General features: G+C 40.8%; 1 protein-coding gene across 3 annotated transcripts in view; it reads left to right on the top strand.

Annotated features, from left to right (window-relative positions):
* Positions 1–20770, top strand: part of arhgap36 (Rho GTPase activating protein 36) — a 41705-nt gene that overhangs the window by 12056 nt on the left and 8879 nt on the right. Inside the window, exons 1-3 of one of the 3 annotated variants that reach the window (XM_069714787.1) lie at positions 4276–4404; positions 10740–10896; positions 15385–15453. In XM_069714787.1, coding sequence (XP_069570888.1) covers positions 10761–10896; positions 15385–15453 — 205 coding nt within the window. In that variant the 5' untranslated portion in view covers positions 4276–4404; positions 10740–10760. Of the gene's footprint in view, positions 1–4275; positions 4405–9665; positions 9687–10739; positions 10897–15384; positions 15454–20770 lie in introns of those variants that run through there. The other 2 variants (XM_069714789.1, XM_069714786.1) reach the window with 2 other exon arrangements.

Below are 20770 nucleotides of genomic sequence, written 5' to 3'. Positions count from 1 at the left end.
TACGTGTAACATGGGGATGTTTTGGTTCGAGGGATCCAATGATACTGGATGGTAGAAGAAGAAGAAGAAGAAAGGGTCTCTGGGAAATCAAGCGTGTACAGAATTCAATGACAATTTGGTCAAAACCGAAAACACTTCCAATTCTTTTATTGCACTTAAAACAAAAAACAGTTTTAATTTATTCAGCTAATGACTTCTAACATTTTCTATTAGAAAATATTGGATTACTATGATTTTTTTTTTAAATGCTTTACCATTTAAAAAAACAAATGTCTGTTCCCCTTTAACGGGGAAAAGATAAAAACCACTAATGGAGATGGGATTTCTTAAAATATGAAATTCGGTCAACATTTTGGTAATTTGTTATCCACTTAACCAATGTAGAATTAGCTAAAGCTCATAATGGAAAACAAACAAACAAGCAAACAAAACAGTTAAACTAGCTAGGCTAGAGACAATTATCTTGTCTTAACAGACCAGCAGTAACTATGCTGTCATTGTTTTTGTCAGGAATCTCCGCGGCGCTCCGTCCCTTTCTTGTTGTGCAGTCACATTGACTTTCACTATCTTATCGTAGTTTATAAGCCAATAACTCCTTATCTCATAACCTCTTTATGCTCCCGACTTTCTGCTGATAAAGAGGTGCTCTGCGACCAATCCACGTCCGTCAGAGGGGGAAAGAACATTTATAGGGCGCTTTTCTAACTAACTGTCAGATGAATTACAGGCAATCAGATACTGAGAGCTGACTGCTGCAAGCCACAAAATGATATCCCAGGATTTTTTTTTTAAATTTATTACCTAAATAAATAATCATGGTGTGAATTGTGAAATTAATTTTAAAAAAAATCAACACTTTTCCAAGTTCTGAACTACTGGCTCTTCAGTGCTCGGCGTTATTTTGTGATTCATGGTGCGTGCGGTTCTCGGCCAGATGTTCGGTCACGCAGCAGAAAAGCTTTCCGCAACCATCACTTTATATCCAAGAAGGGTTCATTAACTAACTACCGCTCCGGGTGGGTTCGCTTCTATATTTAGTCCGACTTTATCTGTGAGTGTGGGTAACAATAACGGTTTGGTTCACACTTCCAGACGTCTCAAGTTTAAATGTGTGTGTGTGTGTGTGTGTGTGTGTGTGTGTGTGTGTGTGTGTGTGTGTGTGTGTGTGTGTGTGTGTGTGTGTGTGTGTGTGTGTGTGTGTGTGTGTGTGTGTGTGTGTGTGCGTGTGTGTAAGTAATTACGTATACTCCAGTGAATGTAGCCTACGTCAGTAACTTAATGGGAGTAATTAGCTGAAGTTGTTCTGCCTCCCGACTACTTTGGCCCACTTTAAAACAATCTCGATTGAACTCTGTCCTCTCTCCGAATATCAAAGTTGAATCCCCTTTTACGACGTCTTCTTGCAGTCTTGACTGCACTTTCAACTTTCGCTCAAGTCTATGTTTTTACTACATTAAGCTGCATAGATCCACAGTTTCATAGCAATGAATGAAATGACTAAGTGTTTTTATGGGGCTTTTTAACGTCTTTCAGCGTATTGTTTTTATTGGTTGTTGAAAGAGGACAGGAAAAAGTCCTTCAAAACCTCAGATTATAATAATGATAATAATAATAAACTTTATTTGTGTAACAGCTTTATATACAAGAAATGCAGGTCAAAGTTTTACAGCAAGAAAATGACATGCAGTGTTTCAGATACAGGAACATTTCAAAATATAGAACAGATAAAATGCATACAATTAAACACAAATATAGTTAAAATAGAAAATAAAAAAACTCCTTAAGGTTTATGAAAGTCTTTGAAAAGTTGTATTATCTACAAAAATCATTATCAAAGACTTTAAGTCAAGATTGCTGCGCCTTCATTCATGAAAATGTAATATTTTAGACTAAAAGTATAATTCCTAAAACTAAAACAATTGTTTTGTTGTCTTTCTGTTCATCTATTTAAGCTCATTCGCCCTGTTGTTCATCGTTTGGACTGCAGGTGGCGACGTAGTCAGAGAAGTTCAACCGTGTGTCTTGACAAGGACATGTTGCTGTGTGTGTGTGTGTGTGTGTGTGTGTGTGTGTGTGTGTGTGTGTGTGTGTGTGTGTGTGTGTGTGTGTGTGTGTGTGTGTGTGTGTGTGTGTGTGTGTGTGTTCGTCATCCATCCTGTTTTGAAGCGGACAGTAGGAGTCAGCACAGAGACGAGACAGAGAGAGACATGAGACATTGAACTGTGCGATGTCACCTGTGACCTTTAACCCGGAAATGTATGGCAGCGTTACAGGAAGCGAGAGGGATCAAAGATGATGGAGAGAAGCCGGAAGAAGGGGACGGAGAATAAGCTGACCAGTGTAAGATGTCAATGGAAAAGGATAGGCCGGGGGTCAAAGGTCAAGATGGTTTCTACAGTAATAAGCAAAAAAAATTTTTTACATTATGCAATGTTCCCGAACTGGAGCCTGATGTTCATGTTGGTTTTTTACAATGTTTTTAAAGCTTTATTTTTTATTTTTAGACAATTTCCTCGCATTCATTGGGAAAAGAGAAGAATGCTGACAGCAAACGGAAAAGTTGAATCCTCTTAGAGCATGTCGTGAATTTAATCAAATTTAAACTGATGCAGAAAGGTTCAGTGACTTATGTGATATGCAATATCGTAGGGTTTTAATTCGTTTACCTCGATAGACACACACACACACACACACACACACACACACACACACACACACACACACACACACACACACACACACACACACACACACACACACACACACACACACACACACACAGACGGGCCTCGGCACAGCTGTAAGAGAGAATCTGAATCGATTGATATGAAGTAGCGGCAAACATGCACCTTCCTAACTTTAGACGGATTAATCAAAAGTCATTTTTCCAAATTATTACATTGATTAATAATAAAGTACGTCGTGTCGTAATGTTGCCCTTCATACGTTGAATATTAATTTGTCCGATCGATGCTCATATTTTGATCACAGAATCTTCAAACATGGTCATCAATTAATATTAAAGTTGCACATAAAATCTTTATTTTTATCCACTGATTGATGTTTGTGTGTTTGGTGAAAGGAGGACACTCGTCGTGAAAGTCATTCGGACGCTGTTATTTTAACTCAAGTATGTCAGAACTTGGAAAATAGATGTTTCGTGGGTTTAAAAGGTGTTTTATCGTATAGTTCTCTGTCTTTTTATCTTATCTTCATGGTTTTGAGAAAAGATGCTTAGAAAAAAGAGAAATCCAGTCAGGCAGCTTTAAAAGCAACAAAGATCCCGATAGTCAACTCTCACTCCTGTAGATTTATTCTTTTGTAAAATTATTTTTCCTCATGATGCATCTTGCTTGCTGCCTTTCCTCTCCGCCTCGTCTGTTTTCTATCCCTCTCCCTCTCCCTCTCGGTGTCACTCTCCCATCCGTCCTTTTTATAGAGCTTTTATCCTTTCGTTTTAATCCTCTTCTCTCTCTCTCTCTCTCTCTCTCTCTCTCTCTCTCTCTCTCTCTCTCTCTCTCTCTCTCTCCCCTCCCTCCCTCCTTCCTTTCCTCTCATTTACTTCCTTCCTCCTTCTCTTCCTACCTTTTTTTTTTACAACTGTCCCTCCTTTTTCCACTTTTCCTCCCTTCTGTCTCATTGTTTCCTTCCCTCCTTCTGTCCTTATCTCCTTTTCCTTCACATACCACCTTCTCCTTTCTTGCTCCTGCTTCCCCCTTTTTTCCCTTCTCTCCCTTTTACTCCCATCGTTGGTTCTTTTTCTCTTCTCTCTTGTTACCTCCTTTTCTGCCTCCTTCTTTCCTTCTCTTTCCCTCTCATACCTCATTCTCTCCCTCCTTAACTGTCTTCCTTCCTTATACTTTCTCTCTTTTCCTAATTGTTTCCTTTCAGGCTCCCTTTCTTTCTTCCTATCTCCTGTGTTCTTTCTTCCCTCCCTGACTCCATCCCTTCTTCCTCTTCCTCTCTCCCACTTCCTTACTTCCTACTCTTGCTCTCTGCTTCCTCGTCTTCCTCCCTCTATTAGACTCCCCCTCCATCCCTACCTCCCTCCTTTCTCTCTTGACTCTCTCTTGTGTTTATGTTCCCAGCTCTTGGATGTTGAGTCAGTATGTGCCGCCGCTCCTCCTCCTCCTCTCTAATCTAACTCACTTCTCAATTCCCTCTCTCTCTCTCTCTCTCTCTCTCTCTCTCTCTCTCTCTCTCTCTCTCTCTCCTCTCTCTCTCTCTTACACAGTCTCTAACTCACTCGCCCACTTTCTACTTGAACTGACTTGAACTGCTGGGTAGTCGGTCTCATTCAGCTCAGAGCTGAGATGCATTCGTGTGTCTCACTGAAGTCTGGATAACGCAGGTTCAGAGAGCTGCAGGGAATTTTAATTCAGAGAAAGTGACAGCCGGAACAAGGTACAGAGAGTGTGTGTGTGTGTGTGTGTGTGTGTGTGTGTGTGTGTGTGTGTGTGTGTGTGTGTGTGTGTGTGTGTGTGTGTGTGTGTGTGTGTGTGTGTGTGTGTGTGTGTGTGTGTGTGTGTGTGTGTGTGTGTGTGTGTGTGTGTGTGTCTTTGTGTCTGTCTGTGTGTGTTATTGTGTGTCTGTCTGTGTGTGTGTCATTGTGTGTCTTTGTGTGTGTGTGTGTGTGTCAAGTGCACTTTGCCATCTCAGACCTTATCAGTCTGCTGTGTAATTGTCCTTCTCACATCCTTTAGTTACCTGCCAAAGACTTGATGAGGGTTTCTGCTCGGGGATTTTTTTTTGCATGTTATTCTCTGAATTTAAAACCTCAACCGGCTCTTTTTCAGTCAAAACCTTATATTTACATTATAAAACAACACCGAAGAGAAAAGCTCAAGTTGTAAGACATTTGAAGGGCTTAAAATCTGTACAATATTTCCCCCAAAAAGTCGTATCTCTAGCCTAACGTAAAAACTTTTAACGTCTCCAAAGCATGTTTTGAGCAGTTGAAGCTAAACCTGGGCAGGTGCATCAGTTTGTAAACACCGGCCTTTAACGTGGTAAACAGGATAACTTAATTAATCTCCATGAATTAGGTCAAACTTCCAAAAAATATAAGAACAATCTTGAAACAATCTCACATCTTGCTAAAAATGCAGAAAAATGTGACTCCAGATGAGGATAATTTGTATTTTGAGGTAAAACAAGCAAAACATTTGAATGAAAGTTTAAATTTTGGTCACGTTTTCTTCCTTTCCTTCTTAAAACAGTCAGTATTCCTGTTAATCCATGTCTATTAGTATTCATGATTTAACTTTGAATCCCAGGCTGCTGTGTGTGTGTGTGTGTGTGTGTGTGTGTGTGTGTGTGTGTGTGTGTGTGTGTGTGTGTGTGTGTGTGTGTGTGTGTGTGTGTGTGTGTGTGTGTGTGTGTGTGTGTCACGTTGTGCGGACATTAACCTGTTCACACTGACGCATTGTTGGACCTCGACTTCCCCATATTATAAATATCTCCTAAATCATTTAATGACTTTAAGTTTAAGATAAAGATTACGGTTAAACCTCCCGGAAATAAGTGTGTGTATGTGTGTCAGGAAAGACACAATTGGGCTGCTGTGTCGACGTACGACCTGTTTTTGTGGCTGAGCTGCAAGTCTTTAGCACTGCCAAGGGGGCTATTAGTGCTGCCTGTCTGTTTACGTACGTACGTGTGTGTGTGTGTGTGTGTGTGTGTGTGTGTGTGTGTGTGTGTGTGTGTGTGTGTGTGTGTGTGTGTGTGTGTGTGTGTGTGTGTGTGTGTGTGTGTTCCTCCTTGTCACTGAATGAGTAAGTACCTTTGCATACTAATGCATCTGAGGGTTTGGTTGTGATGCGTTCATGAGAACATCCTAATGAGAGCCGCTGCTAATTAATTCAAGGAAAACCGTCAGTGTTGTATCTGAATAATGTGAAAATAATCTTCCTTCATTAGAAAGTATCAGAGAACCACAGCAGGAATCGAGTGACTTTTTTTTACATTATTCATTGTGTAAAAGGCTGAAAAAACCTGCTTGTATTTTTAGGGATGATAAAAACAACAACTCTTAATGTCACTTCATTCACTTCCACTCTGTGCTACTATTTCATAAAAGTGCACACAACAGGTCAAGTACTGAGGGGGGCAAAGAAATATAAAGCTGAGGACATGAGACGGACACACTTTGTGCATTAGTGGGTTATTTGTAGCTTGTAGAGTTCACAGAGAGCCCACGGTGAAATCATTGTCCCTCACTGATGGAGCAGCAAAGCCATTATTTTATTTATTTATTTATTTCACTTTATTAATCCCCGAGGGGAAATTTCTTTAGGGCAGCGAAGACAAGTCCTCCTGAAGGAAACAAAATATCCAGGATGTTTTAGAAATTGAGAACTTTTGCTGCATGTCAGCAGCATTAACTACTTTACTTTATAGGGTGGAACTATAGAAATCTGATATTAAATTGTGTAAGTTGTGCGTCTTCAAAATCACCAGAAAATATGGAAAAACATTAAGTGGATCTTTAAAAATACAATTTAACAGGTTATGAATACTGTGCTCAGTATAACCATATCTACTCTAGTCTTGATAGCTGCCCTCTGATTGGCTGCAGAATGTGGGTGTAAATGTTGCTATTGGTCGATTATTTCAGTCGACATATATTGTCTCCTTTTCTGCTATCTGTGTGTTACGGTTCTCTAAATCCAAGAAGCAACAACAACAACCCGAGTTAATCATCCTAAATGCTGAAAAAGATGCGTGTTGGTGAAGATTTGGATCGATTGGTTCTTTTGTGGGTATTGAGCCATTTTAATGGCAGGGCTCGCCTCCCTGTGTGGAAATGTTCCAGCAGGATGAGTAATAAAAAGTCTAGCAACAGATTTGAGTTTATTTTTTTCTTTATTGGTGCATTCCACCCAAAGAGAAGCTGCTGTTGATCAAATGACTTCAAACTAATTGAAATTGATGCTTTTTAGTGTTTCAGTTAAAACCCTCTGTTTTACCCCGTTTGGCCTATAACTTTAAAAGTGTGCACAAGAGCTGCATACTTGCATAAGCTGTGACTTATTATCAACATAATCACGTTTGCGTTCATTATCCAACATAATAACCAGATTTCAGTTCAGACGCCGTATCGGTTAACGAAAGGTTAATGACGAGCTGCAGCCGCGGGAGAGACGGATGCAGCCAATCACACGGAGGCACAAGGAGAGGTAGAAACAGAGGGAGACGTTTTAAAGCAACACGAGATTGAGTGAGGTACAACGTGAGTGAAAAGCATCTGGTAGCTATCAGACCATGTTTCTTTTACTTCATCACCTCATCAGTCAAGAGGTACTTGGCTTTTTTTCAATTTTATTTTCAAAGCAAATAGAAAAATGCAACCAGTTTAAGCACGTGCTTTACGTCCTTGATTGCCTCCTTAATACCTCCGTCCTGTTTGATCTGCAGATTTCTTCCAACATTAGTTGGGTTGTACAACGATTTAAGAAATGCTAAAGATTCTGATCAGCCACCAGAATCAAAGGTCGCATGTTTTTTTTGTGTGTTCATCTGGAGTTTCAGTGAAGTGTAGTTTGGGGTCATTGTGCGCCTTTCCTCCGTCTCCCTGTGTGGTTTTTCTCTCCTTCTGGCTTGAATTGTCTCATTTAGTTCCTGGCATTGGCAAACAGCTCACATAAAACCTGCAGAGGCAGTGCAGTCTGTTGAATCTACTCTTCACTCACGGTGAGATCGACCCTACAGTTCAGAGAACTTGTCTTTTTCTTTTGTCAAAAATGGAAATCAAAAGATATTGAGACCAGTCGGATTTCAGTGTGGTTACAGTCTTGAAGAAGAGTTGTGGTGTTTCCCAATTTTATTTTACATTTCTGAAAAGTTTTCCCCACAAAAGCAAACAGAACAAAGGATCCAAACATCCCTGGACACGGCACATTAGCCACATGTTAGTAAAGCAAACCCATCGTATCGACATGGTGACCCAACACTCGTTTTATGATCACGGCGTATCAATTGAATATTCTTACGTGGAAAACACTGGCCACAGGCATCACTGGATATGACTCACTTTTCGGTTGATGATCGGTTGCGGCTGTTCGGGCTGTTGGGTCGCGGCAGGTCAACGGGAATATTTGGTTGGTTGAGGTTGTGTAACATTTTCTTTTTTATGATTTGGAGTTGAAGTTGTTGAGGAACCAATCAACACTTGAACTAAATGCTGTTGTCATTTGTGTTCTTTCTTGTTTATTTTCTGTTGACGTGTCACATGTCCAGTTTTTCTTTACTACTACGTAGTGGAGTTTGTACTCTCACAGCACATGAAGCTGCAGTAAACTGAGAACATCAGTTACTGTATGGGAGAAAATACACCACAACTTAATGTAAAGGTTTACAGACCGATCTGAATGTCAAGTCTAACTGTCGACATTTCCCAAAAGCAAACCAACTTTCCCATCGTATTGTTTTCCACTGAACCGCGTCGCTTTGAGACGATGCACATCAGCCTTTTTAGAAAAACGTGGACGAGGCCTCGACGACCTCTGTGGGAGACTTTCAATCCAGTTTCACCTCAAATGTTTTTGTCTGGTTGCGTTTAAGGTCAAAGTTATTTTCTCCAATCCCGCTGTGCTGTGAGCGAAGTTACCGACATGATATACAGTCGCACGCATTTCATACATCCACATCCACGCAGCAACGTAGTCATAAAAATAACTATGAAAGGTTATGGCTAACTCAGCCACGATATTTCTCAAGGCTTTATAGGCTGATTGTTTACAATAGTGACGATTATAAAAGATGAATCGTCTCGTTTCGATGAGGTTCTTTCATCCATTCGTTTCAAAGTAGGATTGGAACTTAAAAAAAAAAAAAAAAAATAGAACAATCTTTGTTTCACACATTTAAAAGTCGGGTTTATGAGATTTGGATTTATAAATGATATAAAACTATCTTTTAACAGGAAGAAACCTCCTCCATTATTTATTTTAAGTGAGATTTTCTCAACAATTACTGAATAGATTGAAGTGACACCGGATGAATTTGTAAAATACAATGTCATAATTCAGGATTAAAACCTTTGAACTCTTCACGGCTTTTGACCCATTTAGTATGTACCCGGGGCTCCTCATCTTTGTTTCTGACGTCTGTGAGTGGTGGCCCCTCTCAACTCTCCATGTGCTTTCATTTAACTGCACACCACAACTATTTGAGGCGCAGCGATGTGAAATGATCCCATATTTCAGTGTTTATTCGTTGTCGCATGTCTATTTTTACGCAAGAGCCATGAAAACATACCCAAGACGTAGTAAACAGCGTTAACAAACCAGAACAAATGCATCACTGGCCGACGACAGCATCATGAGACTGCAAGAAGTCAACATGAGTTTCTGTGGTCGTGTGGATTTAGCAGCCGATTGATTCCTGTGCTTTTGTTCGTGACCTCTGGACGGATCTCCGCACAGTCACACAACACGCGTATATCATGAACACGTATCTGCCGGATAGGTCGAACGGGTCGTGAAGCACGGACGTCAGATCTGAAGTGTGTTTGTCTGCTTCTTGTTAACCTGCGGCCGCTGCATCCCTCCATCAAACACGCTGTCTTTAACCCCCCCTCCACCCACTCTGTTATTCCGCCTCGCTCTTTCCCTCCATCATCTTAACAATAGGTCCGTTTACTTGTCAGTGATGAATGGATTTCATAACAGCCTTGAAGTAAACAGGTGAGCATGAGAGTGTAAAGTGTGTGTGTGTGTGTGTGTGTGTGTGTGTGTGTGTGTGTGTGTGTGTGTGTGTGTGTGTGTGTGTGTGTGTGTGTGTGTGTGTGTGTGTATGTTTTTCCTTTCATGTGTGAGATTATAAAGCAGGAAGAAGCTTCACTGCCTCACAGAGACGTCAGCAGTTTAATATTTCACGTCCAAAGCTGCAAGATTTTGAAGAGAATAATAACAAATATTTTAAAAATTACACTTGATGCCACTAAACCTGAACTCTGCTGACTTAAGCTCCAGAAGCAGGCGCTTATCTTCAACTGAGCTGCAGAAATCTGGATTCAAGATTGATGAGGGAGATGGTGGGATACCTCCTTTCCTGGAAAACGACTTACAATTCCTGCAGACACACCAGAAAGTCAAATAAAATGTGCTTAGATGAGTGCACTTGTGTATTTAACTTCATCCATTTGACTAGCAGTCGGTCAAGATGGTGTGCAAAGCAGGAGATTGGAAAGCTCCTCCAGAGCCACAAAAGACATCCCACAGCAAGCTGAGTTTACTGCTATGACGAGTGCTTTCAAGTGTTAGACTTGTTGTGTCTAAAGGGCGGTGCTGAAGTTGGCCTTCAGTGTGCAGAAATCTCAAGGTCACCAGACAAAAGAGTGCAAAGAATGGGTGCGATAAAAATAAACAAAGGAGTAAAATGATTCAGAAAACAGACAATGAGAGGAATAATAATACATTGAACACAATATCTGACCATTTTTAAAAGTAGAAACAAAGTTTGCAGCTTGTTTTTTTCTGCTGTAAGTCACTGAATTTTCTTTGTTTTTTTTTCCCCCCTCAATAATTTCTGTTTTTTTTTTTCCCCCTCTAAGGACTTGATGGTTGGTTGATAATAATCCCCTGATTGCAGGCAGAAGAGGTTTCCATTTCGTGTTTTGCTTTTTGAAGTCTCCAGATAAAAGAAGAAGTGGTGATTGTGACTAATGGCCCGTGATGTCATGTCTTCGGTCCCTTGTAAAAACTCCCAGTCATGGCGAACCTCTCTCCTCTCGGCAGGAGGATCACACGTGGGCGACCATGTTGGGGCAGAGCGTGCGGTTGCAGCCGGTTCCCATCCAGAGTCTGTCGGAGTTGGAGCGAGCCAGGTTGCAGGAGGTCGCCCTGTACCACCTGGAGGAGAGGGACCTGGACTTCAAGATCAGCATCCCCAGAGGTGGGAGAATGACAGTGTTGGCGTTTCGACAACATACTGACTGACTAAGAATTGGTCGTGATTCAGAGTAGAAAAAAAACACCATTTGCAAAGTGTATTGTATGTTTCCACACACTTTTTCTACCTCTATACCTCTATATCTCCCCCAGGTAGCCCCAGTCTCTCTCTGTCTTCACTGACTGGAATATTATGCTAAAATATAATCTTAAAAAGGCAATCAATTAGAAAAACTGGCAACAGGCAGAAACTGGGAGGCTGGATCTGTACAAAGCTAAACAATTGGATATATGGGAAGCTCTAAAGCTCATTTATTAACACTTTGCATGTTGTTTGTTTTACCAATATAAAAAAAACAACTAAAAATATCAATCAATGGATCTGGATGTGTATTAGTGTTGCTTTTTTGGTTAAACCAGCTAGATAATTAATGATATTAAGAACGTCAGAACATCCAACTATGATTTAAGAATTCAGTTGTTGTTTTTTATTAATTGACTTTAGAGGTCAAATTACTCTTAAAACGTCGGTGCATAGTTCACACAGGTGCTCACTGTTTGTCGGTGATGGGTTCAAACGTGTCAAAATCTCTGTAATGCCATTAAGAGGCACCGGGTCCAGACTTAAGCCCGACCGATTGCGGCGGGATGATGGATGACGACTCTGCTTTTTGTCGTGTTTCTTAACCTTTTGTTGCCTCCTTTACAAGAGATGTTCAATAGTTTGTCTCGGAGGAGTGGCAGCTCTGAAAAGTGAGCTCAAGGTGACCCGGTCAGTCCGGCGCCAGTAGAGGCGATCTGATTGGGCGATGTGCATTCCCTCGCAGACCCCCGAGAGAGACATAACGGCGTGTTTGTGAATTTGATGAATGAAGCAGGAAGACGTTCAGAGAAAAACATCAGAGTGTAGGAAGTCCGGGGTGTCAGTCGTGATAAGAAAAGGTCAAAGGCTTGATTTGTTTATACTTCCTCGTGTCTCACTCGACATCTCAATAAACACCGATTGGTTTCCTGAGGAGGTATCACAGACTTTTCTGGTGATATTGTTCTGACTCCTATTTCCACGTCCTGACTGTTTTGGAAACCAGCCATCAATTAGCGCATCATCTTGTAGATTGGTTGAAAACATGGGATATTCAGGCTGGCTAGATCGTGATTGTCAGGAAGTTAAATTATCAGAAGGCAAGCTAACGAAGACCCACAAACTGATCACTCTTGTAAAACCTTTAATGTATCAGATTGAATAAAGGCTTTTACCGTTTGAGTGCCGGAAGAAGGTTTCTTTTGATGTCCATTGGAAATGTTTTCTGGTCCTAATGGATTTTTGTGTAAGCTGTAGAGCCTATAATACTTCAACTTTTTATTTAATTAAGACTTGTATTATACACCATCCGCTCCATCAGTATGAGTCAGGCTGCTGTGGTGGTCGGTTTTCGTCCTCTAACATCAGACCTGTGTGTTTAATTAATCTGCAATAACATCAGGAAACATTTTTCCTCCCCTCTTGTTTACTTGCACAAGCAAGGCGAGGCGAAGAAACAAACACAGCTGATTGCTGAAGTGGTGTGTTTTGTCCTGAGACCGGCCGGGATGTGAGCTGCTTTTCTCAACGCTCTCTCCCATACTGTTGTTGTCTCTCAGGGTTACTAACCCCCGAGCTGCTCAACTTTGACCGTGCTGTTGGTTGAGGCTCAGTGTACTTATGGTTTCCAATAAACAGTCTAGCTTAAGTGGTCTGAGGTTGTTGTTTTTTTAATTCCCTCCCGGGACCAAAACTTCCAAAAAGCAAAACACCCACTTGTGCACTGAGGGAAGCTCAGTGCACAAGTGGGTGTTTCGCTTTTCAACCAGAAGCCATCTTAAAGTTTGTTGGAAGCAAAATTTTGGGGGGAACATAATTATTTTTTACCCTTGGCTGAATTGATGAATCGATAAATGACAAATGTACGGTGGCTCTGAGGGTCAAACGCAAAAATATTTAACAAAACGCTAAAACATTTTCACAAACCGTGTTTAGTGAAATTATTTTGTATTCGGACGTGAATGCCAAGTACTCCCTAACATTCCCAGCCTTGAATTTGTGATTTGTTAAAACAAAACCACAAAAAAACAACAAAAAAACAGCTTTACTGACCAGAACATCTCCTTCAACTCTGAAAACCCGTCAGAGGATGTGAAGCTTGTAAAACAACAGACGCACTCGTACTTTCCAGGAACTTAACGGACCTCTTTTCTGTGTAACGGACATCTCATATCGACTGAGGAAACAAACGACGAAGCGCTCTGTGAGGAAGTGTGGGAACAAATATTCCTCCTCGGTTTGTCCCCCGAGGCTGAGATCTCTCCGGTCCGTCCCGGTCTCAGCATCACGTCCCTCCCTGTTGTTCTTCTTCAGGTTTCTGGTCCAGATCTTTATTCCTTGGATTTCATCTCACTTTTTTCCTCCAGTTGTGTGACAGATTTGGTGTTGTGGAGTTGGTTCTCATGCCCTGTTGTCTGAGCCGCTGCTCTTCAGGGACTCCAAACTAACTCGCTCTGTTTTTCCTGTAATCTTCCTTCTGTTTTGGTCGTCTTCTGTTTTTAATCACTGTCTCCTCGCTCTGTTATTCTCCCATTAATCCTGCTTCCCAGCTTTTAAAACCTTGTGAGCATCATGAGTGTTCACGAGACTATCGACAGCTTTGTGGGGCTGTAAAGCTCATTTTAAAGAAAGCAGAACGGTCTAAAATATTGAGCTGCTTTTTTTTTACGCAGACAACATCATTTCTGTAAGTTCATTAAAGGTATTTTTGCCATTTAACATTCATGTTACAAGTTTAATGCTGTTAAAAACACCTGCATATAGTTGCACTTCTTGAACAGCCATTTTGTTACCATTAGTCTTTAAACACCATAGTTTACCTCTCATCTAATCAGTTTTTTTAAATTCAGTTATTCAGCAGATGGAAAGTGTTGGTCTAATTACCCGTTATGTACGAGGTGCATTTTAACCAAAACCAACATAAATTAATGATGCAGAAAGTGCAGCAAAATAGCTTCCAGTCTTTTATACATGGAAGCCGGAGGCTGTTTTCTATCTTCGTATTTGTCTTTGGCCTGTTGCCTTCGCTTTCTGTGTGCATTATGTAATCACACACACACACACACACACACACACACACACACACACACACACACACACACACACACACACACACACACACACACACACACACACACACACACACACACACACACACACTCACTCATCAGTGAGAGATCAGCCTTGGCTGGAGGTGGCGTGTGTGTGGTGGGAGGGGCCGTGTGCTTTGGAAATAAACTTTAATTTCCTGGAGTCATGGGATTTTGACCTTTTTATCCCAACAGCACACACACACACACACACACACACACACACACACACACACACACACACACACACACACACACACACACACACACACACACACACACACACACACACACACACACACACACACACACATGCCGTTGTTCTTTCCCCTATGATTTTCTTTTTGTTCTTCTTTGGATTAAGTGGAAAAAGAAAAGCATTCTCATGTTTTAGTGTCACAAATATTCCACACAGGACATTTTACAACGTGGGTAACTCCAGTCGTTCCTTAATAGGGAAAAGATTCGACCTTGAATTAAAGATTTCTAAACACCAGCTTTCCAAACCCAAACAGTGGCTTCTTCCAAATAAACCGGGTCAGAGCGGGAAGATGTAGAGCTCGTAAAAACACACACTGTAAAAACAGACACAGTATTAACCAGCAGGTATGGATTTACTGCTGATGTTTCACATCACTGTTTTCTGATGAAAAAAAAATCCTCTGAAATGACATTTGTGATGTGGATCTCTGTTTTTTGTTAATGGCCCACAGGAAGTTAAAAATCAACAAAAGGAAACAGAAATGCGTTTTTGAACAGAGATCTGCATTATTTGTACAACTTTTTGTACTAAAATATATTAAGAATACATCACGAGTTGTTTGAATTTTCTGTTTTGATGATTTTGTGTGTGTTTGATACCTTTTAAACATACTTTTGCACTATTTATTTACCTTCCTCCTGTTTTTCCTCGTATGCACACTTACATACGTCTCCCTTTGTCCTTTCTGTGGAGCGCAGCACACCCATTACGCAGAGTGGGCTATTCAAACAAACAAGGACTCGTCTGTTGAAAAGGTCCGCTCTGTTCTTGGAGATGAGGAAAAGGCGCAAGCACCAGATAATAAGTGAAGGGGAGAGGGACGGGAATGAGGTCGTATCGAGGGGGGGTTCGAAATGTCTGAATGTACAAAGACGAAGACATGATTGAGGGTTATTTTGTTAATTTAGAGATAAAAGGACAAGCGAGACGAGTCTATCGTGGAAATACGTGTAACTTCTAAATAAAAAAAATGACGCACACTCCTCATTGTTGAGGCTCGGGCAGATCTGACACTGATGTATTGTGATGACTTCTTTTTTTATTTTCTTTTTTTCACAGAAACTCACAAAAGAAGAAAATCTCTGCGCAGGAAGTTTGACTCCTTCTCAAAGGAAAAGAAAGACCGAGGTGAGTTCACGGTTAAAACATGAAGCTGCCTGCGGCCGCAGCAGATTGTCTCCTGAGATACGGAGAAACCAACAGTGTTTGTTTCAGTCAATATTATGAAGCACAATGTCCCTTCTGTCCGCTGAGGCAGCATCACCACCGCACTAACCGCTAATGGCTTTACATACTCGAAACTCGGTGTTTATAAAGAGGCTCGGCGCTGCAGGCTGAAGCACGGAGGCCTCGCCGAGTCCGGCTTTCTGCTGCTGTCCTGCGTTGTTGTAACGAAAAACTGAATCGTGAATGAAGGCCCACTGGGCTCTGCGACCTTCATGCCGTGTCAGACTATCAACCCACAGTATGTTTATTTTCACAGCAATATCCTCATTACTGGAAGTAATACTTTACCCGTAACATTCACATTGTTTAAAATGTTTGTTGTTAAATGACAATCTCACATCAACAGTTTGATTACCGAGAACTTGTTCTTGAGAAATGCATTTATCTGATTGATTAAAGTAATCAAAGTTGTTTATCAGCTAAATGGTTCGGTTCAGTTTTAGTGCTTCCAACCATTTTTGGTCACAAATCAAATAAACTGGGGAACTGGCTTGTTGCCTCGGAGCCCGAAAGGTCTCGCAGTCACCGCAGGAGCAGGTTCATGAAAATGTTTCCGTTCAGGTTTTTGTGGATCTAAACTGTTTCTACCAAAAAAATGTAACCATTTTCAACCTCTTACTGGTCTTTTTATTTGATAGTAAAAATAAATGTTTGGTGTTTGGCTCTCCGTTGGTCTGAACAAACAAACCAATGAAACAAATCCTGTGTGAGGTTACCGCAAATAATATCCAGACCTGGTTTATAATCTTCGTGCCGAAGGACGATGACGATGTTGAAAATCTAGAAAGATTCGTTGAGATTCCACATCTCCCCTCCCTGCTCTTCTTCTCCCTTTTTGACCTTTTCATTTTTTTTAATTTTTTTTTTGCAGCCAAACACGTTAAACAAAGCAGCTCTTCTTCTACTGTTGCACATGTGTTGAACGTGTCTTCATACCCCTGATGGTATAATGCATGGAAGCACATCCATATCTGTTGTTTTGAGTTCGAGTTCACATCTGGCCGCTGATTCCAGATGCGTAAACTGTGAATAGGCCTTCAGTCTCTGACACCATGAAATCTGATTTGTGGGTAAATCTCCGACATTCCTGGATGCTAAACACAATTTATTTTCTCACCAAACACAGAGGAAGTTTTCATATGTGACTTTTGACTTTTCCTTTTTTCAAGCCTCATGTTTTGTTATTGATATCCAACTGAAAAGTTCAAAGGAATTTTGTCTCTGCTTCTCACAAAGTTGCCCAACAATCTGCCACTTCCATCGTTATTAAAGGGAGTAAAATACACTGGGAGGCTCATGCTTTGATCACAGTGCATCAAATACCAGTTTTCATTTCCTGCTGCGGTAGTCATGGGATTAGTTGTATTGTTGTTGGTATGTAAACAGAAACTGTTTGCACTGACCAGTTTTAATTGGTCTCTGTTAAAAACTGCCTCCTCAGCTTTTTTTTCTATCCTCCTTTTACCTCCCTCTTCATCTTCATCTTCATCTTCATCTTCATCTTCCCCACTGTAAGTCTTGTGTCAGATCATCTGCCAATGTGAGCCCAACCTCTCATAAAGAGATGTTCTCTATTCTCAGCTGATTATCGCAATAGGGCACGATACGGGCCAAAACACACCACACACACACACACACACACACACACACACACACACACACACACACACACACACACACACACACACACACACACACACACACACACACACACACACACACACACACACAGATTGTGAGGGTGTCTGTGCAGTCCTTTAAATCCTGCCTCCAGCCTCTTACACACAGGGACTTAGCTGCAGCTAACCCTGCTAATCAAAACGCAGAACATCGGGACCTGGCAGCGCTCCCGGTGGCTCTGCTCCTCGGCTACTGCTCCTCGGCTACTGCTCCTCGGCTACTGCAGGCGTGCCGGTGCGGCCTGCAGGAGTCGAAGGTTTGCTAGTAACTGTGGTCTGTTCGCAGCCGCTGTGAGGGAAGTGATAATCGAGTAAGCAGTTTGCCAGTAATTTCATAATAGCTGTAAGGAGCAGGGTTCACACAGAGGACTGCATATGTTAAATAAACAATAATTCCCCCGGAGGACCAATATTATCTCCTAGCTGCTGGCCTTGTGAAAAAAATAATAGACTTGAGTGCTTAATAACTAAATATGTCTCCTTCTGGTAACAAACTGCGACCTGCGGAGCAGAAATACTCGAGATGGAATGCAGTTAACTTCCTGAACAATAGCACAGCTGTTTTCTTGTCTGGGTCTCATGTTTGTTTTTCTGTTAATTCAGGACGTGTCCAAGGGGGCTCATCAGTCACAGAGTGTCAGTGAAGTAATAACTGTAGGTATTCGCTCGTCATGCCAACGAGGGCCGTCGAAAATGAAATGGGAAGGTTTGAGAAAGTTAATGCATGTTGGCTGGTTCACTGTTAGAAAATCAAACCGTTCCACAAGATGTTTTACAGATGTTTGCCATTCAGGACCAGAGACAGAATCTCCCGTGTAACACTACGCAACAATAATCAGACAAGATACAAATTTGTGATTAAAACCTTAATTTTTTTTCCATTTCTAGGCTACCCACCCAAGAGAATATTTAACCAACGACCAAACTTTTTACCTAATTTTATGTCATTTTAATTTTGTGTCATTTAAAAGTGAAAATATGTTTTATTTAATCCCCCTAAATACATGTCAAAATGACATTTGTAAAACCTCTTCATTCTACCAGGAATATAATTCTAGTTGAGTCTATTTCATTCAAGGTTTTTTTTCATACATTTCTTGAAGATTGTACAGAACAAAGATGCAAAGATACACAACTTTTATACATGCACTAGTAGATGTTAAGGAAAAGGAGTCAAAAGAAAACAAATTGCATGAGAAAAAGAATTAAATATGAATAAATATATAATAAACAATATAGATTAGAAAAGGGTTAGAAGTAACAAAGTAGTAGACTAACCACTTATATCATCAATGTAGGAGGTAAATGTAGGCCGTTTTCACACTTTCTAGTTAAATTTATTGCCATCAGGGAGGCGATGGAGTCAAAAAGAAATGTATCATAAATGTCAGAAAAAAAGAAAAAAAAAATCAAGTCCCCAAACTACATCTTTCATTTCATCATCTCTTTGGATCAAAACTAAAAGAGACAAAATCATGTAGGACAAAAACAAAAAGCAGCAAGATTTTACAATTGAGAAGCAGTAACTATAAAATTCTGGAATTACTGCTTATGAAAAAACAAAAAAACCAATTCTGATCACAATCAGCTTTAAAACCGTCATTAAGTGTATTTTGTGTAGAATTTGGAACATAAACTACAAAAGTCCAAGAAAAGGCACCGAAAACTTGTCATCAAAGGTAGCTAGACTTTTTTTTTTTTTTACAGTTTTATCAAACTGTAAAAACAACAACAACCTGCTGACCTTTTGTTCTACTTTTTATAAACCCTGTACCGGTCTACATCAAACCTCTTCGCTATCCAAATGTCCCATTGGCTTGGCTGCGTCAACTTAAATCCTCAACTGCTAACTTTAAACAAGCAAACACCTCCAGCATAAGAAGCTTGTTGGCTTTTGATGGGCAGCAGATGTGGTCAAATGTCAGGAAGCAGCGGCGTGAAGTGGCTGTTCCTGCCAACTGACGTCAAGACCGAGGAATTAGCCCTCACTGGGCTTACTGGCCCCGCGGGCCAGTAAGTGTAGTGCGTAAGACACATTAACACGTGACATCTATTCAATGGCTCGAGCTCGTCTCAGGACATTGTGTTCTAAATCTGTGTTAAGATGAAGTGCGCGTCCGTCCTGTTGCAGGAGTTGTTGAGCAGGAATGTACGAAAAACGACTGGAATGAACAATTTACACTCAAAGAGTCCGATGAACAAAATGCTTCCAAGTTTTCAGTCTTTTTAGTTAAAAAGGGGTGAATGTTAGAGTTCATCCTTTTTTGATACATTTATGTTCATACGCAGTGAAAACAGAAATCCAAAAGCAGGAATTAAAGTTACTAATTTGAATCCAGAGTTTCTTTCCATGGGCTAGATAGTAGAGGTCTTCACAGATCACAGATTTCCTCAGACCTGTGGAAGTTTCCAACCGGCCATCCTACTCACCGTACTGGTCCGGCCAGCTGTGATGGTAGCCAGCTGGACCACTATGGCCACCCAGCTGTAGCTCAACCATCCTCGCCAGCTATAGTGTCCAAGTGTCAGATCGGCCTCAAATCAACAAAAGAAGTTGTAAATCTGAGTTAGAGGGAGAAAAATTCAACTGAAAACTTGGATAAAAGTTTTCTTTTCTGGCTTTTAGAACAAAATTTAATCTCAGAGAGCTTTTACACAAGTACATATGAAGTTTTGACTGTGATTTGCATTGTTAATAGAAAGACAAAATATTTGTTGGAACATTATTTATTATTTTTTTAAATGTATTTATTATCTTGTGATATTTAGATGCAGTGAAGCAGCTTTCTTAAAAAAAAGAAAGAAAATATTACAAAGTCAAATAATCCAACTAGATTTGGTTGACATTTGTGGTGTTCACGTGCATCTTTTTTTTTAAATGATTAAAAAAGTGAATTTTTCCTGTTATTATTATTTTATAAGTGGCGCGTCCCTGCTGCTGCGTAGTCACTGAATAAACTCCTCACACATCTATGTGGAGTTATTTGGAGCTCCAGTCAATCCCGTGTCTTTAAAGCTTCACCGGGGCATCCTGCCAGTCCACCTCGGCTGGCTGACCTGCTTGGGACTCCTCTTCGCCGGGCGTGACCGTGCACGTCTGTGCGCTTGAACCGGGCGTGTGTTTTCATCCAAACTAACATGCGCGTGTTGAAGTACTGTATGTGAGCATGTAAATATAGATGCAAATCCCATTAATCGGCTCGGCGTTTCCTGTTTGGTGCGTGTGAATGACATGCCGAGTCATTGCAGCGTGTTGTAAGTGTGCAGTTTGTTTGTGTTTATTTTAGGGCATGTCGAGTCCTTCAACTCTACAATCGGGGTTCAAGACCACAAACTCCCTGCAGACACTTCCTGATTAAATGTCACCCAACAAGTTCCCACCTCCGGATGTTTTCTGTCGTTGACCTCTGACCTCCATAAGGAAATAATCAGCTGTCAGGAGTTTTTTTTTCTTCAAAAATATAAATAAAATATGACTTGCGTGCAAGAAATGGCAGTAATCTACACTAAACTTATTATATCCAGTTTCCAACAATAAT

The sequence above is a fragment of the Brachyistius frenatus genome, unplaced genomic scaffold (assembly GCF_029030835.1).
Source record: "Brachyistius frenatus isolate BFR_SWC_R1_liver_20210118 unplaced genomic scaffold, ASM2903083v1 Contig_135, whole genome shotgun sequence".
Classification (NCBI taxonomy): Eukaryota; Metazoa; Chordata; class Actinopteri; family Embiotocidae; genus Brachyistius; species Brachyistius frenatus.
This window is presented reverse-complemented; position numbering and strand designations above follow the sequence as displayed.